The sequence below is a fragment of the Podarcis muralis genome, chromosome 1, assembly GCF_964188315.1.
Source record: "Podarcis muralis chromosome 1, rPodMur119.hap1.1, whole genome shotgun sequence".
In the NCBI taxonomy this organism is placed as follows: domain Eukaryota; kingdom Metazoa; phylum Chordata; class Lepidosauria; order Squamata; family Lacertidae; genus Podarcis; species Podarcis muralis.
The window spans coordinates 17388017-17411186 of record NC_135655.1 but is presented as its reverse complement, the minus strand read 5'-3'; the positions used below and the strand labels follow the sequence as shown (position 1 = coordinate 17411186).

Below are 23170 nucleotides of genomic sequence, written 5' to 3'. Positions count from 1 at the left end.
ACGTATGGCTGAAAAGCACTTTTATGGGGGGCGGAGGGAAACAAGGGCAGGTATGCCTAGGAGAGGAGAAAGTATTAAAACCGCTTTCCGGGTTGTGTTTTCAAACGTGGCACGGTCAATCATTAACAGCAGCGAAAGGGCTCTGCTGTAAAGTAGTCATAGAAACTATCTGGATTAGCATTACAGATTTTTAAAAAAATAATAATAAAACCCTCACGTACCCTGATGCATTCAGCTCACTCCTCCCCCTTTTCCAGTGCGTTCTCCTCTTGGGAACCGACGTCTTTCGGGTGACGCACGGTGGATGCTTCTTAGCGCTGCTTGCTTAGCAAGATCATGCTGGCTACTGAGTGCTTCCCGGTGATGCAAGAGGGAGCGGTGGAGGGTCAAAGCAATTAACCCCTCATGAGCTCCTTCCACCTGCTTTTATGCACCACTTTGTGCGAGGAAGAATGGTCAACATCATGGCCAGAGGCTTTAGAAAACGTGGAAGAATGTCCCTCTTTGTTTTATTTTGTTCCTCTCTTTTTCAAGGATGAAACCTGCAAGCAGCAGCAATGACGTGGCCATGGACACCTTAGATTTTGATCGCATGAAACAAGTGAGTTGGGAGTTTTGCACACATAATTAATAATAATAATAATAATAATAATAATAATAATAATAATAATAATAATTTATTATTTATACCCCGCCCATCTGGCTGAGTTTCCCCAGCCACTCTGGGCGGCTCCCAATCAAGTGTTAAAAACAATACAGCATTAAATATTAAAAACTTCCCTAAACAGGGTTGCCTTCAGATGTCTTCTAAAGATAAGATAGCTACTTATTTCCTTCACATCTGAAGGGAGGGCGTTCCACAGGGCGGGTGCCACTACCGAGAAGGCCCTCTGTCTGGTTCCCTGCAACCTCACTTCTCTCAATGAGGGAACCGCCAGAAGGCCCTCGGCGCTGGATCTGGATGCAGATAAGAGCAGTTTTTCATTTATTCTTTGGGTTACAGCTTCTCACTGTAAATAAGAACTTAGGAAGTAGCCTTGTAATACCAGGTCAGGCCTATTGCCCAGTACAGTGGTACCTCGGTTTAAGAACAGCCCTGTTTACGAACTATCGGTTTACGAAATCCGCAAAACAGGAAGTAGTGTCCTGGTTTGCGAACTTTACCTCGGTCTAAGAATGGAAGCCGAACAGTGGAAGGGCACTGGTGGCAGGAGGCCTCATTAGGGAAAGGGCGCCTCGGTTTAAGAACGGTTTCAGTTTAAGAACGGACTTCCGAAACGGATTAAGTTCGTAAACCAAGGTACCACTGTATTGGCGACTCTTTATTGGCAGCAGTTCTGTGTAATCCTGGGCAGACATAGAACCTGCAGCCTTACTCCAAAGTTTATGCTAGGTGCTATGCCAACACTTTCACCATAATAAACGGGAAAACAAGTACACGTCCACACATGGCTGCTTCAATGTCAGTGACTGATAAAAACAATTCTGCAGTTCATGCAGGCGATCTCATGCAACATAGAAGAAGAAGGAGTTTAGATTTGATATCCCGCTTTATCACTACCCTAAGGAGTCTCAAAGTGGCTCACAATCTCCTTCCCCCCCCACAACAGACACCCTGTGAGGTGAGTGGGGCTGAGAGACTTCAGAGAAGTGTGACTGGCCCAAGGTCACCCAGCAGCTGCATGTGGAGAAGCGGGGAAGCGAACCCGGTTCCCCAGATTACGAGTCTACCGCTCTTAACCACTACACCACACTGGCTCTCATAGGGACCAGTTAAGTGCTTTGTTAGGAGAAGTTCCATTTATACCAATGCAAAGGACTTTTCTTTCTTTCTTTCTTTCTTTCTTTCTTTCTTTCTTTCTTTCTTTCTTAGGACATTTTAATTTTTTAATTTTTTTTTTTTGTCTTTCAAGGAAATATTGGAGGAAGTTGTAAAAGAATTACACAAAGTAAAAGAAGAGATAATCGATGGTAAGAAGCGAGGAGGGGTGGTTGGGCATGAAATGCAATTCTCGCATTGGCCAAAGGTGTTGGAAGGTACCTCAAAGGTCACCTAACCCAGTGCAGGAAGCCCATTGCGATAGCCTCCCTAATCCTCTGCCCATTGCTACAGCCTCCCATCCTCTGCTTACAAACTTGCCCATCACTTTCTGAGAGTCCACCTCCACCTGAGGTTGTCTGTTCCACTGCTGAACGGCTTGATCAGTAATCCAGGTGCGTGAGCATTATAGAACTGTAGAATTGGAAGGGGACCCTGAGGATCATCTAGTCCAGGAGTCGGCAACCTAAGGCCCATGGGCCAAGCCACTCGCTTGGTCAGCTCCCATGCGCCATGCTGAACCGGCGCGGAGCAGGGACCGCCTTCCGTGACACTGGGCAGCTTCCCATTGGCTGCAGGAAGCTCCTGCAACCAATGGGAAGCTGCGCACGCCTCCTCCTCGCCGGAAGGAGCGTTGGCGCATGTGTGCGCGCGCTCTGGCGCACCATGGCGTCTGCGGGACCGTGAACTGGCCCAAGCTGCGAAAACTTTGCCGACCCCTGATCCAGTCCAAGCCCTTGCAATGTAAGAATATGCAGCTGTCCCATACAGGGATCGAACCTGCCACCTTGGCGTTATCGGCACCATGCCCTAACCAACTGAGCTATCAAACTCTCTAGTGTGCTGAGATGCCTTTGCTTAAACATGGAGTGTATGTATAAGACACATTGATAATTTCTTTTATTGCATGGTGCTCAAGCCAGCCCATTCAGCTTCCCGCATCCAGTCCTGGGAACTGGGAATGCGGGTGAAAACACTGCGAATTACTTCTTAGGACAGGAATAGCCAACATGGTGCCCTCTGGTTGCTGTGGATGACAACTTCAACATCCCTGACCGTCGGCTGTGTTGGCTGAGGATGATGGGATTTGTGGTCCGTATCCGAAGGGCGCCGCGTTGACTACCCGTGTATCTGCAATTCCTAGCCCAGAAATATTATTCCCATGGAGAAGGCAATACAATTAAGTCTCCCCAGAGAGACACCTGGAATAGACTTTTTTTCTGCCACTCGGTCCTGAACGTTTGTGAATCCTGTGCCACAGAGAAAGGTCAGCAGAGCCTCATGTCCGATAAAAATCCAGTTTTGCACCCATGTTTATATTTGCTCTCGCTGCCACATCAGCCCTGCCTTACACACACAACTGAACAGCCTTGCCTTGGCATCCTTCCAGGGCAACCCTTGCCGCTCGATATATTGCTGGAGCCAGGGGTGGCTTACCTGCGACTCTCCCATCATCCCATCTGCTGTGAGCCAGATGTGGGCAGTCTATGATGCTGTTGGACTCCATCTCCCATCAGCCCCTGCCAGCCAGCCAGGACAGTGGTCAGAGGTGCTGGGAGTTTGTAGAGAATTGTAGAGTTTGAAGGGATATACTCCCAAGGGTCAACCCCCCTGCAGTGCAGAGCCGTGGTCCGGCAACATCTGGAGGGGCCACAGGTAAGCCAGCCCTGAACCAAGCAGCAAGGGAAGGATGGTGCAGATCCTGCCTTCATACATTTAAAGCATCACACACCCAAAACGAATAGCTGGAACTGTAGTTTAAGGGTGCTGGGAATTGTAGCTCTGTTGGGGTTAAGCTACAGCTCCCAAGGTGCTTCAGGCGTATGGTGTGTGTGCACAGCTAGGATCTGTACCGTCCTTCTCTTGCTGCTGCTGCTGCTGCCGCCACCGCCTCTGTAATCTTAACCACTTCCCAAAATATAGTCAGTGGTCTTTAGCATAGGTGTGAAGCTATGACAGTATAGTGCCTTGACTGTAAGCTCAGGCGTATTCCCTTTTTTTAATTGTTTCCTCTTTTTTTCAGCCATCAGGCAAGAGTTGAGTAGAATCAGCACGACATAATGGCCATGGAACCATCTAGAAGCCACATAGGATGTGAAAGGCAACTGGATCGTTTCTGAGCATCCCAAGACCATCCAAGATGGTGAAAGAGGACACCTGGCTCTGTCTTTTGTTCTTAAATCCTTTTTATTAGCAGACTCAGCAGACTTTGAGGCTTGCTGCTGCCTTGGATTTGCTTCATTTAAAAAAAAAACAGAGAGAGAGAGAGAAGTCTTAAAATCTTAAAAAAAGAAAATATTAAAATTTAAATTTCTGGATTTTTTAAAATTTCATCTGACAATGCACATCAGAGTTGGTCAGCCTTTTTTTGTATTTTGTATTTGCTTATTTAAATGTATGACTTTTTTTTTTAGTATATAGTAGGTAAGGAAACACGTGAACCATTCGCTTTTACTAGATGACTTCAGAGTAATTTTACTGGTAGACTGCAATGTAAATGAAGACCTTTTTTTTTTTTTTTTGCCAACAAAACCTTATTTGTGGCATCACCTGAAGAGGCCGAATGATGCCCAGCTGTCAGACAGCAAGTCCCTGGTCTCAGAGCTATCACAATATTACAGCGGTACATCATTGCTTCACAGTATCTGTGTTCATATTGGTAATAAACTGTTCATTGTCCATGTGGCATTGCTTGGCTTTTCTTTCATCCCTCTGCAGCACACTTGGACTCCACTGTGCTTCTTAGCAAAATCAGGGGTAGCCGTACCCTGGAACCAGTCTGGCTCTCCCAGAGCGTTTTGTTTCTGGGTCCCTGGTGGTGCTAGAAAAATGGGGTGTTGTAAGAAAGTACAGTTGTTTACACTTTGATGTTGTGATGGCCCAAACTGACCATGCAAGGAACTTCACTAACCCTGCTGCCTCCCATCAAAGTACCATTATAATCATAATCATCACAAACTGGAAGATCCACATTATAAGTTGCATATATGCCGTGTGGTCTCTGAAACCACCCCCACTTTCTGTAGAAACAGCCCTATGCACCACTAAGGGCCTTGTTGTTGGTGTCACCTCCAGGGGCTTCCCAGCCGGCAGTGACCCGTGACGGGGCCTTTTCAGTGGTAGTTCCCCATTTGTGGAATGTTTCCCAAACTTGGGTCTCCAACTGTTTGTGGACTACAACTCCCATCATTAGCAGGACCGGTGGTCACAGGTGATGGGAACTGTAGTCCAAAAAGAGCTGGAGTTTGGGAAACCCTGATCTAGTCCAACCCTCTGCAATGCAGGACTCTTTTGCCCAGCATGGGGCTCAAACCCACAACCCTGAGATTAAGAGCCTTATGCTCTACTGAGCTGTCCCTGCTTGATAATTACAATGATCCCCAGGACTGCTGGAGTCTGTGTTATCCAGGGGAACGATCATATGATGCATGTTTAAGTAAAGGTAAAGGTACCCCTGCCCATACGGGCCAGTCTTGCCAGACTCTAGGGTTGTGCGCCCATCTCACTCAAGAGGCCGGGGGCCAGCGCTGTCCGGAGACACTTCCGGGTCATGTGGCTAGCGTGACATCGCTGCTCTGGCGAGCCAGAGCCGCACACGGAACGCCGTTTACCTTCCCGCTAGTAAGCGGTCCCTATTTATCTACTTGCACCCGGGGGTGCTTTCGAACTGCTAGGTTGGCAGGCGCTGGGACCGAACAACGGGAGCGCACCCCGCTGCGGGGATTCGAACCGCCGACCTTTCGATCGGCAAGCCCTAGGTGCTGAGGCTTTTACCCACAGCGCCACCCACGTCATATGATGCATGTTTGCAGGGTGTAATTAAGAATTATTTCCCCCTAATGCAGGCATCTTCAGTCTTTTCCCATATATTTGCATGGTAGTAGCGATCCCTGTTGCAACCCGCCTTAGGTCAGGTTGTGACCCACTAGTGAGTCCTGGTTCTGCCACTGTTGTCCTTGGACATGCTCCCCTAACTCTCTAGTCCTTTCTGGAGGGGCAGGCAGAGAACATGAGGTCTCTGAAGAGAAACAATTTGATCCTGATATTCTAGCATCTTCGGGAGCCGGCGGAAGAGCGGGAGACTTCTCAGCTGGAGGACTACTCTTGTGTGTCTGTCCAGATGCCTCCCTGTTTGTTGTGAGAAGGAAGGTGTCTCACCTCTCCATTGAAACAACCCTGGAATATAGACGTTGAGCTCACAGATCCCACTGTGCCTAACCATGTCTGATGAGCAATGTAGTTCAAAGCATCAGGAAACCAGGATGAGCCAGGCTGTCAAACAGCCTAAGGTAAAGGTAAAGGGCCCCCTGACCATTAGGTCCAGTCGTCGCCGACTCTGGGGTTGCGGCGGTCATCTCGCTTTATTGGCCGAGGGAGCCGGGGTACATTTTCCGGGTCATGTGGCCAGCATGACTAAGCCGCTTCTGGCAAACCAGAGCAGCGCACGAAAAATGCCGTTTACCTTCCCGCCAGAGTGGTACCTATTTATCTACTTGCACTTTGATGTGCTTTCAAACTGCTAGGTTGGCAGGAGCAGGGACTGAGCAACGGGAGCTCACCCCGTCACGGGGATTCAAACCACCGACCTTCTGATCAGCAAGTCCTAGGCTCTGTGGTTCAACCCACAGCGCCACCTGCGTCCCTACGTCAAACAGCCTAGTAGATAATAAAAGAAAAAGGTCTGTTAATTTTTAAAAAACTATACATTTTCAGGCGCTTCCAACTGGCTTCATTGTAATATTTCTTCATATCAAAGTTACAAAAACTCCTTGGGTGTCAGAAATATAACATCAGCTCTTATGTGGTTACTGGGCACGCTCTGTTCAGAGAACAGACTCGTTTATGTTTGCTTGGATGGGGGAAGTATACAGGGTGCAAAGGTCCATTAAGCTTATAAAGGGGGAAAGGGCAGAGTCCGCAGCTATCGAGAGTCTGATGCCAGCTTGCATACTCTCTTCACCCTTGAGTAAGGACCGATGGAGTCATTAAAAATGAAGTCCCAGAGAACTCGAACCCAAGACTGGTGCTGAGGCAGGGTGTCATAATATTCTGCCGCTATCTTCTTTACCTGCAAGAGCAAAAGAAATTTTTTTATCCACTGTTCTTTTATCTGTGAAACATCTATCTTAGAATGCATTTGGACATGAGGTTTCTAATGCTGCTTTAAAGCGGCAGTACCTGCTGTGTTATGAAACTCTGGACTTTGACCAAGAGCGCCGTGTCACCCTAAATTTAATTCACACCAGTGAGTGTGGTGTGACACAACAGCTGACACTCGTGGATGTGTTGCCACCCTTTATGCACATGCGCACTCCTGTTCGCCCATGTTTTACCCATTGAAACGGCAGGAAAGAACTGCATTCCAAAAAAACAACACCCCACCCTTGAATTTTGACACATGCAAACAGAGCACAAAACTCCTGTGTTTTTCTGAGTTAACAGGCTTGCAAGCTGGGGTCGCCCCCCCCCCCCCCCGCCCAGAAGCAGTTAACGTGGAAATGTGTGCTAAATTTCTGCAGTGGCTTTTACGTGGCATGACAGATGATGTGAAAACGTTAAAATTGTCCTGTAAGAAAACGTCCGGAAAACAGAATAGAGTGCTGTCCGAATGCAGGCTAATAGAATTTATGCCAAGAGTAAACCCAATGAACAAATGAAAGCGACCCAGATTACTTTTGAGAGCGAAGAGATTTTTCATGGTTCATACACCTTGGAATTCAAATCCCATTGCAGTCGGTCGAGGGGAGAAGGGAAGAGGGGAGGAAAAAGTCCTGTTGGATCCCTCATCCTTTGGCCTCGAGGAGCTAGCAGGGCTCTGAATGTGGCAGAGCAAGAATCTCCCTCACGCCATGGCAGCATTGCAACCTAACCTGAGCATTCATTTGACAGAACCGGGGCAGTCATATAATTTAGATGGTTAATTCTGTTTTCTAGACTGGGAATAGCCAGCTGGCAGCTTGAAGGCCTGTTGGCTGGCAGAAGCCCTACCAGTTTTAAGTTGTGCTAAGAAAAAATAAAATGCTTTTTAAAAAAAGCTCCATTGTTTCTGTCTTTCCCAGTCCCAGCACAGATTTTTGACCTTCACTTGACAGCTTCCAAGTTAAAATGTAAGCCAAAGTTGCAGGAATCTGTGACTGTCCAGGTAGGACATAATGCAGCTTGTTGGATTTGTACTGTGTTTTCTTGCCGATCCGGAACGTGGGTGGCGCTGTGGGTTAAACCACAGAGCCTAGGACTTGCTGGTCAGAAGGTCGGCAGTTCGAATCCCCGTGACGGGATGAGCTCCTGTTGCTCAGTCCCTGCTCCTGCCAACCTAGCAGTTCGAAAGCACGTCAAAGTGCAAGTAGATAAATAGGTACCGCTCCGGTGGGAAGGTAAACGGTGTTTCCGTGTGCTGCTCTGGTTCACCAGAAGCAGCTTAGTCATGCTGGCCACATGACCCGGAAGCTGTATGCCGGCTCCCTCGGCCAATAAAGCGAGATGAGTGCCGCAACCCCAGAGTCGGTCACGACTGGACCTAATGGTCAGGGGTCCCGTTACCCTTTACCTTCTTGCCGATCCAGACCTAGGACGGGTGGGTCAGAGAGGATGGGAGTTCTAGGCCAAAACATCTGGTGGGCGCCAAGTTGAGAAAGGCTGCCCCACGTCTAGCCGCAGTTGGGAGCAGTTGCACACCTTCAGACCCGCCAGCCCCATGGCTAATTCTGTGAGCAAGCAGACAGAAAGTGGGGAGAGCTGATCAGAAAGTCCCAGGTTTAAACCCCTGCTTCTCCAGGTAGGTGGTGGGAGAGTTCCCTGCCTGGAAACCTGGATAGCTGCTGCCAGTCAGTGTCATAGCGGTCAACTTACAGATTTGAAAATAAGGGACCAGCAGCCTTGAAAATAAGGGATCATCAGCCAAAATAAGGAATTTTCCAGGCACAGGTATGTTCAACTTCTGAGCCCCTCCGAGCCAAAGGCAGAAAGCCCAGCCAGCAGCCAAATGAAGCCTCAAGCGGTGGTTCCCACAGCACAGCAACCCGGCAAAGGGGATGCAGCAAGGGAAACCACCGTCACCTCTCCGCTGGGAAGCGCTGAGCAAAGGCGAGCCCCCAGGCAACGCGGCCGGGCATAAGGCATGCAAGCTCCACCCCCCAGTCGTTCTTAGACTCCTTATTGGGTGAGCAACGCAGCCAAGCAACACAGTTGGAGCCTCCCTCCTCCCTGAGCGAGGGAGGGAGAGGAGCTGCTTCCTTTGAAACCTGGGAAATTTAAGGGACATCATCAATAAGGGACAGCAGCGGGACACGGCGCTGGGATAAGGGACTTTCCCGCCAAATAAGGGACGGTTGACAGCTATGGTCAGTGTAGACAGCACTGAGCAGACTACGGCAAGCTCCCTGTTGCAGGCAGGTCCATGGGTCAGTCTAGCAATGGCTGCTGCCATCGGATTGGAACATCCCTTAGCAGAAGTATGCCTCCGAATAGAAGACGCAGTGGATGGTCACATACGGTCCTAGATGCTTTCTGCATAAGCTTCCATGTACTTTGATGCAATCCTAGAAATTTGGGGAACCTATGGCGGTCTCCAGTTCCTGTCAGCCCCAGCCGGTGTGGCCAATGGCCAAGGACAAGGGGCGGTCCACAGATGCCCCATTCTGTGCTGCTACACAAGTGTCGGTGTGATTCAGGATCCGTTCTGGTTTTGGATGGTTGGTTAGGAGTGAAATTAGGAGGAATGAATTGCGCAGAAACAGGGAGAGGGAGGTGTTTTATAGCAGGAAAGGTGTAGAGAACTCAAACTGGCTAGTGGACTGGATCTTCCTTCCTGCCACGTCCCTCACCCTGTGGGCCAACTTTGAAAAGCTGGATAAGTCCCATCTACCTGCTCATCACCTGACACCGGGCGATAACTTCAAAGGAGAGAGCTCTGGGGCTGGCTTTCTGCATCCATCAGAGGACTGGCACAGAGAGCCTTCCCTTCTGAAGTCCATTGGTAAGACATTTGAAAACGAACTATGGAGCGTCACAGAGGCAAAACCATGTACAACAATAACAAGAAGCTTCCTTTCCTTTTGTCACCTTAGCAGTCAATGATACACATTTGCCACCGAAATACCGCATTTCATAAAATCACAGAATTGTAGAGTTGGAAGGGACCACGAGGGTCGACCAGTCCAGGCCCTGCAAAGCAGGAATCCTTTGCCCAACGTTGGGGTCAAAACCACAACCCTGAGACTAAGAGTGTCATGCTCTATCAACGGAGCTATCTCAGTGCCCCATCAGGAACAAGCAGGAAGCAGACCATGCCAAGGAAACAGTGATACTGGCTTCGAACGGGTGATAAAGCTTGTTCTGGAACTCTGCAATTAAGAAAAATCACTGGGCTGGCAGAATTCGACTTGTCTATCTACATTTGTGTGCAGCGACTGTCATTGCACAAGCCAGTTGATTTGTCACTGAGGAAAGGCACTCATTTAATAAGTTACTTATTTGTCCCCAGGGCAATAACCTGCCTGAAAGTATGACAAGCCCTATTGTATTGCTTGGGGGGTGGGGGGAGCCGATCGCACCACATTCCACAAAGTAGCTGATAAGACTGGGCTCTGTTGGGAATATGTGCGCAGGAAAAGGGAAGGGGCCAGCTTCTGAGCTAAAGAATTAAACGCACGACTGCAGTTTATATACCTGGATTTGTCTCTTTTTAAACATACATCGGGGGGGGGGGTGCGTGTCAACTGGGACCACTGCACATGGGGAAGACAGGTTACTTTTTTTATTTTAAAAAATTCTTTCCTCCTGTATCGCGGTCCCAATGAAAATCCCCTTTCCCAAAGCAGCTTTTCTTGCAGATATTAGCTTTTGGGTGTAGGGTACATAATGCAAGCCACAGAACTCCCTGCATGCCACAGAACTGGGTGTGTGCGTGTGTATGTCCAACTAAGTTAAGAATCAAAATCAGTCGTGCTCACATATTTGCATGAAGTCTATTTAATGAGTTGAACAAACATTGGATCGGTAGCCCTTTTTTAACAAAAGCCAGCTACCTAAAAAAACCCCACCTTGCTGTGCTTATGGGGGAAGCATTGGTCACACTAAGGTCTGTTTTGTTTTTCCTTTTCCTTTTCCCCTCCTCAACTGCTATTTAAACAGACGCAGAAACAAAATGGAACACTGCTACACAGACATACAAGAGGTATGAGCATGCATTTGACCATTCATCCACCTTGACCCTTAGTCTGTTACAGCAAAAAAAAGCAAAAACAAAAGGGAGTCTAGAGATGTATTGTGCCTTCTGAGGACTGCAACACACCTTTGTAAAAGTGTTGCTCAACCACGTTTTCTTTACCGGCCTATTCTTTTTATCCACTTTCTCCACGACATGCAAAATCTTATAAACCTCTATCATGTCACCTCTTGTTTGCTTTTCCCCTAAACACTGGAACCTTTCTCCTTAGGGGAGTTGCGCTTTTCTGGACCCTGATGATAAATGACACTTAACTGGTTACACACTGTTATTGTTTTGCTGTGCTTTTATTTCATGAACGTGTGCTTATATGTACTAAACTTAATAAAAAAAGATCTGGGAAAAAGCAGCACAGAATGTCTTGAGATTGCATCTATTTGCCAGCACAGTGGTACCTTGGGTTACGTACGCTTCAGGTTACATACGCTTCAGGTTACAGACTCCGCTAACCCAGAAATAGTACCTCGGGTTAAGAACTTTGCTTCAGGATGAGAACAGAAATCGTGCAGCGACAGCAGGAGGCCCCATTAGCTAAAGTGGTGCTTCAGGTTAAGAACAGTTTCAGGTTAAAAACGGACCTCCAGAACGAATTAAGTTCTTAACCCAAGGTACCACTGTACAGTGGTACCTCTGGTTGCGAACTGGATCCGTTCTGGAGGCGCATTTGCAACATGAAAAGAACGCAACCTGCAGCAGCGCGTCTGCGCACGCGCAGGTTGCGATTCGCCGCTTCTGCGCATGTACGTGACGTTATTTTGTGCGTCTGCGCATGCGCGAGCAGTGAAACCCAGAAGTAACCCATTCCGGTACTTCTAGGTCGCCGCGGGATGTAACCTGAAAGAACGTAACATGAAGCGAACGTAACATGAGGTATGACGGTAGTAACATAAAGGTAAAGGTAAAGGTAAAGGTACCCCTTGCCATTAGGTCCAGTCGCGGACAACTCTGGGCTTGTGCACTCATCTCACTCTATAGGCCGAGGGAGCCGGCGTTTTGTCCGCAGACAGCTTCCAGGTCATGTGGCCCGCATGACTAAGCCTCTTCTGGCGAACCAGAGCAGCGCAAGGAAATGCTTTTTACCTTCCCACTGGAGTGGTACCTATTTATCTACTTGCACTTTTTGGTGTGCTTTTGAACTGCTAGGTTGGCAGGAGCTGGGACTGAGCAATGGGAGCTCACCCTGTCACGGGGATTCGAATTGCCGATCAGCAAGTCCTAGGCCTATAATTCTCCTCACTGCCCTCAGATTCCTATGAAAGCATCTTTCCTAAGGCCTAGAAGGTATTATTTTCATCTAGAGTAGTGTTTTCCAAACTTAGTTCTCCGGGTGGTTTTGGACTACAATCACCCTGTATCGGGAAGTTTTTGATGTTTGAGGTTTTGCTATGTTTTTATATGTGCTGTAAGCCGCCCATAGTAGCTGCTATCATCATCACCATCCCACCATCTCTGACCAATCGTTTTGCTAGCTAGGGAAGATGGGAGTTTTAGTCCAAAAACAGCTGGAGACCCAAGTTTGGGAAACGTATTTTCGGTAGTTGAGGATAAGCCAGCTATAAAATAGTGTCTGGCTAGCAATCTGCATACTTTATGCTGTATATTTAAATACCATTATTCCCACTGCATTCCCCTGAGCAGCGATGACATTAAGGTGCAGGTATGAGCAGGGAGGCTCCCAAACATAACAACGCTGGCTTATCGCATTTTGAAGTTAATGCATGCTACTGTCTAAATGCCTTCCTACTAGGTCGTTAAGTCCGGAGTCTAAAATTACCTAACTGCACCACCTCTAATTTCAGGATTCAAGAGCCATTTCTCTTTCATAAGCTGCATATGTAAACTAGCTCCACAACCTTTGGCTCCTCCAGATGTTGCTGAACCACAACTCCCATCATCCCTTGCCACTGGCCATGCTGCTTGGGGCCGAAGGGTGTTGCATTTCAGCAACACCCAGAGAGCCAAACCTGTTTGCAAGGGTCAAAAACTCCAGAGCTTACCATGGGCAGCTTAGATCCAGGAACGCTGGGGAAATCATGGTGCTCCATATGATAGCCCACGTTAAAGGTGATCCAGTTGAGGGGTCCGTAGTAGGAATACGTTTCATACCCTTTCAGGAACATATAGTGTTCTGCTATGAAGTGCCCCGAGAAAGGATGCAAGCCCATGCAAAGCAACGTCCCTGATATTAAATAAACAACAGGCTTCAAACCCCACAGGTAGTAGATGATCAAGTCGACAGAGAACTGGGCCAAAGCGTTAAGTATTTCCATCTCAGTAATTGTTTTGGGGTTGATGTAGAGAGGTCTCAAGGCATAGAAAAGGGGTTGGAAGACAAGCCAGACCACCTTCCGAAAGGGAGTGCAGAAGAACCAGCCCTCAAAGTCCGTGGGGATGTCCACATCCAACGAGTCTCCGCCAAGGTATCGGTGGTGGTCTATGTGGTACTTCTTGAAGGAGGCCGAGTAGGGGAGTCCAATGGGCAAGTTGGCAAAGACGGCAAACCACCGGTTCCACTTGATTTGCTTGTTGCCAAAGGCCACGTTGTGGGAGATGTCGTGGATGGCCAGGGTCATGGAGTGGTTGATGCAGCCCCCGAAAGCATAGGCCCAGAAGAAGATCCACTTCCAGGAAAGGTCTCTCACAAGGTAGCAGGCCAGAAGCTGGGTGAACACCATCCCCGTCACTATCCATTTCAAATAGGGATCTGGCCCCATGAGAGACTTGATGGCCGGGTACTTCGCTGAGGAGGAAAAGAAACGTTAGGACAAATGCAGCCAAAACTGCCTGGCATCCAATCGTGGAATTGTGGTGCCAACTAGACAAATCCCTCTGCCCCTAATATCCATCAGGCTACCTACCTGACATAAACCAGGCCTCCACAAAGGTCTGGTGCACCCATTAGGCAAGGTGAGGCGATGGCCTCAGGCGGTAGGATCCATAGAGGCAGCAGATCTGGCCTCCAAGGAATACATTGCCCGCTGCTGCCACTGCGGTGGCAGCAATGGCTGTGGCATATTCCTTGGAGGCTGGACTTCTTGTCTCCTCGGCAACCCCCCCCCCCTCCATTCTGCCAGTACAGCATCTTCAGGGTGAATAGGAGCTACTGGTCTCCTCCCACCCATAGGGAAGAAATGGTGGGGGCTGCCCTGCTTGGTGTGGTTCAGAACAGGCCTCTTTCTCCCCAAGGACAGCCTGGAAGCTTCTGGTGAATGGAGGCTAAGCAATGTTTTCAAACAGACAAGTGAATAGATGTTGACAGGATGGGATGGGAAGGGGAGAATCCAGCAGCTCCTTTCCAGCTCCCCATCCCTCTGCAGCTACCTGCATGGAAGGGGGACTGGTAGAAGAAGAATCCTGTAAGAATTAGAGACAGATGTGCAGCGCAGTGGTGGGAATCAGAGATGTTGTTGCCTGGACTCCCTCTAGTGGCATCCAATAATAGAGCAGTGGATGAGAAAATCCCACATAGCCAAGAGTTCTGTGCACATTTCATTACAGCTGATTCCCTGGTGGCCCGCTGGAATGCGGAGTTAACCAGGGCTATTGACTGTCTGGCTCCGAAGCGCCCTCTCCGATTGCATGGAGCCCGGACAGCCCTGTGGTTTTCCCCGGAGCTGAGGGCGATGAAACAATCGTTGAGACGGCTGGAGGACCAGGTGTGAAGCCTGGAAGTCATTTTGGACTCACAGCTGTCCATGGAGGCGCAGGTCAATTCTGTGTCCAGGGCAGCTGTCTACCAGCTCCATCTGGTACGCAGGCTAAGACCCTACCTGCCTGCGGACTGTCTCGCCAGAGTGGTGCATGCTCTAGTTATCTCCCGCTTGGACTACTGCAACGCGCTCTACATGGGCCTACCTTTGAAGGTGACCCAGAAACTGCAATTAATCCAGAATGCGGCAGCTAGCCTGGTGACTGGGAGTGGCCGCCGGGACCACATAACACCGGTTCTGAGAGATCTGCATTGGCTCCCAGTATGTTTCCGAGCACAATTCAAAGTGTTGGTGCTGACCTTTAAAGCCCTAAACAGCCTTGGTCCAGTATACCTGAAGGAGCGTCTCCACCCCTGTCGTTCAGCCCAGACACTGAGATCCAGCGCCGAGGGCCTTCTGGCAGTTCCCTCATTGCGAGAAGTGAGGTTACAGGGAACCAGACAGAGGGCCTTCTCGGTAGTGGCACCTGCCCTGTGGAACACCCTCCCTTCAGATGTGAAGGAAATAAGCAGCTATCCTATCTTTAAAAGACATCTGAAGGCAGCCCTGTTCAGGGAAGTTTTTAATATTTAACACTGTACTGTTTCAAACACTTGATTGGGAGCCGCCCAGAGTGGCTGGGGAAACTCAGCCAGATGGGCAGGGTATAAATAATAAATTATTATTATTATTATTATTATTATTATTATTATTATTATTATTATTATTATTATTATTATTCTCAGCATCAAGGTAGCCCTTCTATTTTTTCAATAAGCCTCCCTCTAGCTGGTTTTCCTGTCTCTTTGCTGCCAGGACTGAATTGACACCATTCCATTCAGCAGCTGCCCCCATCAAGCTGCCCTCCAAATGCCCCTATTTTCCAGGGACATCTCTGATTTAGAGAAGCCATCCCAGTTTCTGAATTGACCCCGGAATGTCCCACTTTTCCTTTGGATGTCCCTGTTTTCATTGGAGAAATGTTGGAGGTTATGGAGTTATCTGATTATTATTATTATTTCATTGCATTCCCTGTGATTTGAGTTGGCTTTACTTATCTCTCTTTACTTCGCTTGCTCACATGAGCCAATTACTCTTCAGGTGAGGCTCGCAAGCTTTAAAAGTAGTCGGCTGAATCCTGGGACAAAAGCAAAGGGGCAGAGTACCTGCAATAAATTCTTTCTTTTCCGTTCCTGCCTTTTGGCTCCTTGTGATTATAAAAGCATTGAAGTGTTAGTGCAGGGTGTGGCCAATGATCCCTCTGTTGAAACTGAGCAACCAGCGTCCGAGAGGCCGTGCCGTTAAACCTAACGAAATTAGTTGCCTCACATCCTCTGACCACTGATGCTGCATTTCTGCACACGCAATTCAAATGGTAGTGAAATCTTTAGTCAAATGGAGTCCCTTAAGAGAACAGGTGAGGGACCTTTGGGGCTCGGCTCTGCCCACAATGATAGCAGGAGATCAATGGGGCTTGACAGCACCACACCCAAGCGGGGCTCGCTTGCACAGAACCCTTTGTGGTGCTTTAAAGCGGAAAATCTGCTTTGCCTTACACAGGTGGGGTAGCTGGGGGGAGGCTGGAGGAAGTGGCCATGCAGGCTAAATTTGAACATTCAATTTGGCTGGAGGTTTCCCATCCCTGCTTAAGAGAATAGTAGTTGGTTTTAATTCTTCTTATTTCGGATGGTTTAAATCATTCTTTTTGTAAGAAGCTTTGAGGTTGTTGTTGTTGTTGTTTACAATGAAACCTTATATAAATTCAAACAAATAAATAAAATGCCAAGTTTTCCAAGCCTTGATTTACAAAGGACATGCATCAGCCTGGTTCTGGGTTTTTTGTTTTTTTCCTGACATTTCTGGTTCCCTCCCCCCCCCCCCATTTTAATTTTTTATTTTGACAAAGTAATAATCATAAATAAGTAAGAATAAAAATGTGCACTCCACCACCGAGGCCATTCCATTGCAACGATCCAACCTCCCAAAATTTCAACACCTCTTGCAAAGGTTTGACCCAGGGGTCAGCAACCGGAGCCGCATGTGGCTCTTTTACACCTTTGCCGCGGCTCCGGGGCAGATACTAGCGAGGGGAGGAGGCGCATTGTGCGCCCCGACACTCCCCACTGTTGCGGGCGCTGTACTGGCTGTGACGTCGCATGGGGGCGGTGCGTGCGTTAGTCACGCACCGTCCCGATGCCACCTTCCCGCCCGCTGTCAGATCGCGGCTCCGGAGATATATTTGTTTTAAATGTTGCAATGGTTTTGCGGCTCCCAGTTTTTTTTCTTTTCAGAAATGGGTCCAAGTGGCTCTTTTTGTCTTAAAGGTTGCAGACCCCTGGTTTGACCCCTTTACGTTGTAACAGTACAAATTCCTTCCATATCTCCTCAAAATCATTTCTCTTGTGTATTCCCTCTCTTACCTCAACGGCACAGAAATCACTGGGTTAAAGCTGACCGAAAGTCCAAAGGTAGCATTATTATCAATTTACAACGGGGTGGAAGGTTTGCAAGCTATGAAGGACATGCTCACATATTTTATTGACAGCTGCATGAATTATGATAGCTAGGAAGTGGAAGGGGCAAAGGTACCCCTGCCCGTACGGACCAGTCTTGCCAGACTCTAGGGTTGTGCGCTCATCTCACTCTATAGGCCGGGAGCCAGCGCTGTCCGCAGAAACTTCCGGGTCACATGGCCAGCGTGACAAGCTGCATCTGGCGAGCCAGCGCAGCACACGGAACGCCGTTTACCTTCCCGCTGTTAAGCGGTCCCTATTTATCTACTTGCACCCGGAGGTGCTTTCGAACTGCTAGGTTGGCAGGCGCTGGGACCGAACGACGGGAGCGCACCCCGCCGCGGGGATTCGAACCGCCGACCATGCAATCGGCAAGTCCTAGGCGCTGAGGTTGGAAGGGGCAAGCAGAATATAAAATGGAAGAATGGTATAAAGTGGTGTGGGAAATAGGTTATATGATAAATTAACATGAGACTGATTTTGTTTTGGTAAATGACGCGGAACATATTTTTTCAAAGACCGGCTCTTTGGAAATGTCTGGCGTGTCTAAAATATCTGTGTGTACTGCCCTCCCCCTTTTCTCCCACCTCTCCCCCCCCAATCTCATAATGCCTATGACAGCAACGTCTCACACCCAAAGCAGCTGACCTACAGGAAGGACTGAAAACAGAGACGTTATATGTAGCTTTGTTATCCATGAAAATCTTTCAATAAAAACATTTTTTTATCATAATCGTAAAGATATATCTGTATATATGTGCATGCACACATACATGCATATGTGTCTATGCAGTGTGGAGTGGTCCTGTTTAGCCTTCCAGCCAGCCAAGCCCTACTTCAGGATACTCTATTTGATTCCTCCACCCACCTGGTTTTCCATTTTCCCAATAATCAGTCCATCTTCCCTGGCCACTGAAAATAGCCAATACTCATTAGGCTGTTTGGAGTGTGCATTTCATTTCCCAGCTGCCCTAGCCATCTGCCTGAATCTAAGAGAACGAGGGAGGTGCATTGATCTGACCTGCACCAGAACCAGGGGTGACCCCCAAACCAGCGAAGGGGGCAGCTTGACATAGTTTTTAGCACTTACAAATGACCACTGCTGGGTGACATTTGATTGCAGGGGAGTTCATGATGCGAAGTCCACCTGGGAGAAAACCACACTTAAGGCTCCTAATGTCAGCACTGCCTAGGCTCAGAGATATGTGCTAGCAGTTGTTGAGCCCAGCCTGTCTACTCTGACTGGCAGCACCTCTCCAAGCCCTCACAGACAGGACGGATCTAGGAACTAATAGCTGGGGAAACACCAAGATTTGCAGAGCTTAAGAGGGAAATGCTAAGAGGGATGCCCAAAAAACAGCCCAACGAGGACAGTGACCTTGGAATGCTGACTGCAGGTGGGACATGAAAATGGAACAGAGCATCTTGGAACTGAGGATGGCTGGCAGACTGGAACTCGGAACATTCTGTCGCAGGTCCCAAGAGATAGTGCAAGATTACCTGATGCAATCAAACGATGGGAGCAGCCTTAAAGGACTCATTCCTCATTTTTTTGTTTTGTATGTTGCTTTGAGTTTTCTTTCCTGGGGGAAAGCGACCAATAAATATAATAAGCAATAATAATTGCTCATTATTTAATTTCACCAGCAGGGACACAGTCCATTACATAGGAGCCTACTTCTGGGGCTGAGAAGTCTTCACTCCCCAAAAATGCGCTGGGTCATGTATTTTCTTATGTAGGGCAGAAGTGACCTGGGTCCTCCCCCCAAATATTTTATTCAAGTTGGCACCCCTGATCCTGTACGTGGCTACTGAGGAGTCTCTGAGTCCAATGGGGCTTACTCCCAGGTAAGGATTGCAGTGCAATGCGAATTAGGATGATATCTTTAAATCACTGAGGGCTGGTTTGAACCCAAGTCACCCCATTTCTAAAGCTAGTCCCCTAGATACGGATCTCTGTACCGTAAACATGCAAAAAAGAGTTGAAAATGCAAAAATGGCCCTCAGGTTAGGACACAGCAGAATAAAATGGCCCCTGTCGGGGGGGGCAGTGCGGATAACAAAGTGTGTTTTGCATTGTGTACCGTGTGGCAATTTCCCATGTCATGTTATGAGAATTGATAAAGGAAGGAAGGAAAGTATGGCAGAGGTTGGGCAATTTTTCACTGCACCCACAGGCTATAAGAAAGAAAAAAAAGCTACATCTATTTAGCTATGGGTGTGGTGCTGGCTGGGCAGGACTTTGAATAGCTACAGAACCTGACCTGAAGACTAAAGAAGTCAGGTGCAGTGATCAGATTAGGTCTGTGGAGAGAGCTGGGCAGCTTTGAAGCAGTCACTGCCTCCCATGATAATCTGACTCATCAGCCAACTGAACTGTGCACAGGGTTCTACTCTGACCTCCCTAGAGGAGGAAAGGTATGGGACACACGGACACACACACATATACATATGTGCGCACAACAAGGATAACAAAAAAATATATGCCTCCATCCTTCTTTCACAAGGAAAGTGTCTCTGAATGTTACCAGAACTGTCTCTCAGTAACCAAATTGGAGAAGTGGTTTCAGAGGCAACATTTTGTGCTTTCCAGGAACATTTTCAAAAAGGAGCGCTGGCTGTCAGAAACTGGATGGGGAGACTATGGGGAAATAGGGGGTGAGGGGGCGCACCCCAACCTGGCAATTTTTTTTCTTTCTTTCTTTCTTTCTTTCTTTTCTTTCTTTCTTTCTGGAAAAGCTTTCCTGCTTTCAATAGCTTTCCATGACAAGCAATACAGTGGTACCTCAGGTTACATATGCTTCGGGTTACAGACTCCGCTAACCCAGAAATATTGCTTCAGGTTAAGAACTTTGCTTCAGGATAAGAACAGAAATCGGGCTCCGGCGGCACGGCAGCAGCAGGAGGCCCCATTAGCTAAAGTGGTGCTTCAGGTTAAGAACAGTTTCAGGTTAAGAACAGACCTCCGGAACGAATTAAATACTTAACCTGAGGTACTACTGTAATCAGTGGCGTAGCGTGGGGGGTGCAAGGGGGGCCGGCCGCACCGGGCGCAACATCTGGGGTTAGGGCAAATCCACAGGTTAGGGGGCGCAAATCCACGGGTTAGGGGGCGCAAATCCACGGGTTAGGGGGCGCAAATTACTTACCTTGCCCTGGGTGCTGACAACCCACGCTACGCCACTGACTGTAATTATCCAGGTGAGTCCCGTCCCCCCCCCGCCCATTTCGTTCAAATTTATGAAGAGAAAAGGCTTCACCCGTGGGATTTCTGTTTGTCACACAGCAGCCCCTTTCCAGGGGGAAACTTTGCAACCTGAAGCGTGGCAGAGAGTGGGGGGGGGGGGGGGGAGAGACAGAGACAGAGACAGAGACAGAGAGAGAGAGAGAGAGAGAGACAGACAGGCAGGCAGACAGACAGACAGACAGACAGAGAGTTTATGTATTCATCAAATGCCGTGTATTCCTGGATCTATAAGGAAATGCGGGAAAGAGAAGTGGAGAAGACGATGCAAACTGGACATGACAGGAAACGCTGCCTGCCTAAGGCGTCGTCGGAGCCAGGATTTGCCCCCATCAAAGCCCTCCTTTCCGCGCCAGGACCCTGGCACTGTTCGGAAAGCAACAGCAACGAAAAGAGAACCCGCAAGCATGTGCAGAGTTCATTATCTTCACACACAGCCAGCCCTCCGAGCAACACACATAGGTGTAGCCAGGATTTATGTGGGGTGGTGGTGAACAGAACCGACGTATCTGAGAAGATGTTGGTCAGATTGTTATATATTTTTATTTATCTACTTTATTTGGAGGAGGCAGCTGCCCCCCTGCCCCCGGCCACCCCACGCACCCACCCACCCCTGGGATTAAAAAGCAAAGCGATTTTGACAGAGGGCCTGATCCTGGCGGAGAATTAACCCCTAACGCCGTCCGTTCTTAGGAGGAAAGAGGTCTGGAGCAAGAAAGCAGAGGGGGGTGGGAAAACGAGGCGGGCAGGGACCTCCCAGGGGGATCCCGAGGATGGCTCACCTAAGATCTCTTTCCTGCGCTGCGTGTGGGGCTGCTCCGTGTAAACCCACTCGAAATCCTCGCGGGTAACCCTGTTGCCCATCGCTATCGCTGCCGCTGCCGCTGCACCTGCCTGCTCGACGGCCAAGCGCCGGGGCTTTTATCTCCTCGGTCCACCTGAGGGGCGGGGCCGAGAGGCGGCTCCGCCCCCTTCGCCAACTCGCCTGCCTCGTTCGCCTCGTGGTGATGCGGGATAGAAGCGGCCGCGGACTGGAGCGCGCTCGCTGCGCATCAGGCGCGCCACGAGGAGCGCCGGGGCCCGCGGAAGCTTATGCGCGGCAAGCGGATTTGGGAAGCCTTAAAAATAATAATAATAAAGGCTTTTTCACGATTTCCAGCTGGGAATGTGCTGCCAGAGGCCAGCTGGTATGCAATCTGCGGGCTTCCTGTAGCGCGCGCCTCCCAGAACTAGATCCAACCTTTATTGCAAGCTTGATGGGATTTGCGCACTGTGCGCGCATGGATAGGATGGATGGATCGATTTTCGGTTATATTTGTCCTGCTTTTAAGCATTTGCTTTTTGCATCTCGGTTGTCTCCGGATCTGGGGAATGTGCAATAATTACGTTAGATTTTGAGAAGCTCCCCGGTGTGCATTGGTTAAAGGATCAGATGCTACACGGGTGGGGGTGAGAGTGGGGGAGAATGTTGCGAGGAATCCTCTGTTTGAAGTGTTTTGGGGCTTTCCGAAGGAGAAAGGTGGGGGCAGAACCAGATCTGCTGTGTTGTCTCGCCCATCTCTGGAAGGAAGGAAGGAAGGAAGGAAGGAAGGAAGGAAGGAAGGAAGGAAGGAAGGAAGGAAGGAAGGAAGGAAGGAAGGAAGGAAATAATAATAATAATAATATTTATACCCCACCCGTCTGGCTGGGTTTCCCCAGCCACTCTGGGCGGCTTTCAGCATATATAAAAACATTGTAAGGAGTGCCAAAGCGTCATTTTGCTAGGCTTCTTCCATGATTTGAAAGCCGTAAATGAAAAGAAACTTACATCAAGTAAAAAATGAATAAGGTAAGCTGAGTCTGGCATCACTTTTTATGTTCTATTAGGAATACGGAGAGCCAATTATGCAGTATAGAGACCTGATTATACAATGTGGTAGAATAAATGTGTACGCAATGCCTTTTCCCCCGTTACAGATGATAAAATGTCCCTGCAGGAATCTGGCAGCAGATAAGGTTTAAAGTTTTTGACCTTTTAGTAGACAAATCTGTTCACATTTTCCCAATAGACGAGCAGCTAAAGGACCACCAAAGGCACAAAGACTATCCCAAAATTATTTTAGGTTTGAATTATTATATGTTAATTCATTATATTTATTTTTATATTTACAATTCTAAAATTTTGGAATGCCACTAAATAAAAGAACCTCTGCCATGCATATGTAAACATGATTTAAGTTAGTTCTCTACATGTATAAGAATCACTCAAGGAACATAAATTACCAGGACTAACACGTTGTGAGACACTTGCCTTCTGAGTCATGTTGGATTGCAACATGTTGTTGAAGATAATAGCACTCTTTTCCTAAACGTTTTCAGGGGGTTCTTATGTTCACTGGGGCATACTCTCAGGTAAATGGGGCTAGTATTGCGATCTGTGCTGACTCTACCTGCCCTTGGTTCGTATTCTGCCTACCATAGGCTAACGTGTCCTTTGCCTTATGAGCCCCAGCTGCCACAGGGAAGTGTGGATGCAGCGTTTTCCTGTGGATCAAAGAATCACAGAATTGTATAGTTGGAAGGGACTCCAATGGTCATCTAGTCCAGCCCCCCAGAACCATTCCCAGACCACACACCCTTTCCCCAATCCATGTCCCTCACCAGCCATACTCCATACTCTCCTTGAAGGTCCTTGCCTGT

General features: G+C 48.4%; 2 protein-coding genes across 14 annotated transcripts in view; one reads left to right on the top strand and one right to left on the bottom strand.

Annotated features, from left to right (window-relative positions):
• The window catches only part of EVL (Enah/Vasp-like), a 124989-nt gene extending 120491 nt beyond the window's left edge, over positions 1 to 4498 (top strand). For all 13 annotated transcript variants that reach the window (XM_077924124.1, XM_028711930.2, XM_028711846.2 and 10 more), the window contains 3 exons: positions 535 to 601; positions 1914 to 1971; positions 3843 to 4498. In XM_077924124.1, the coding sequence (XP_077780250.1) occupies positions 535 to 601; positions 1914 to 1971; positions 3843 to 3880 (163 nt within the window). In that variant the 3' untranslated portion in view covers positions 3881 to 4498. The remainder of the gene's footprint in view (positions 1 to 534; positions 602 to 1913; positions 1972 to 3842) is intronic.
• Positions 4499 to 4626: 128 nt separating this feature from the next.
• Positions 4627 to 21418, bottom strand: DEGS2 (delta 4-desaturase, sphingolipid 2). The gene is made up of 3 exons (XM_028711439.2): positions 21274 to 21418; positions 13043 to 13785; positions 4627 to 6887 (listed from the first exon to the last, which is right to left on the bottom strand). Exons 1-3 carry the CDS (start codon positions 21353 to 21355, stop codon positions 6741 to 6743), a joined length of 972 nt encoding a protein of 323 aa, XP_028567272.2. The 5' UTR covers positions 21356 to 21418; the 3' UTR covers positions 4627 to 6740.
• Positions 21419 to 23170: the final 1752 nt, after the last annotated feature.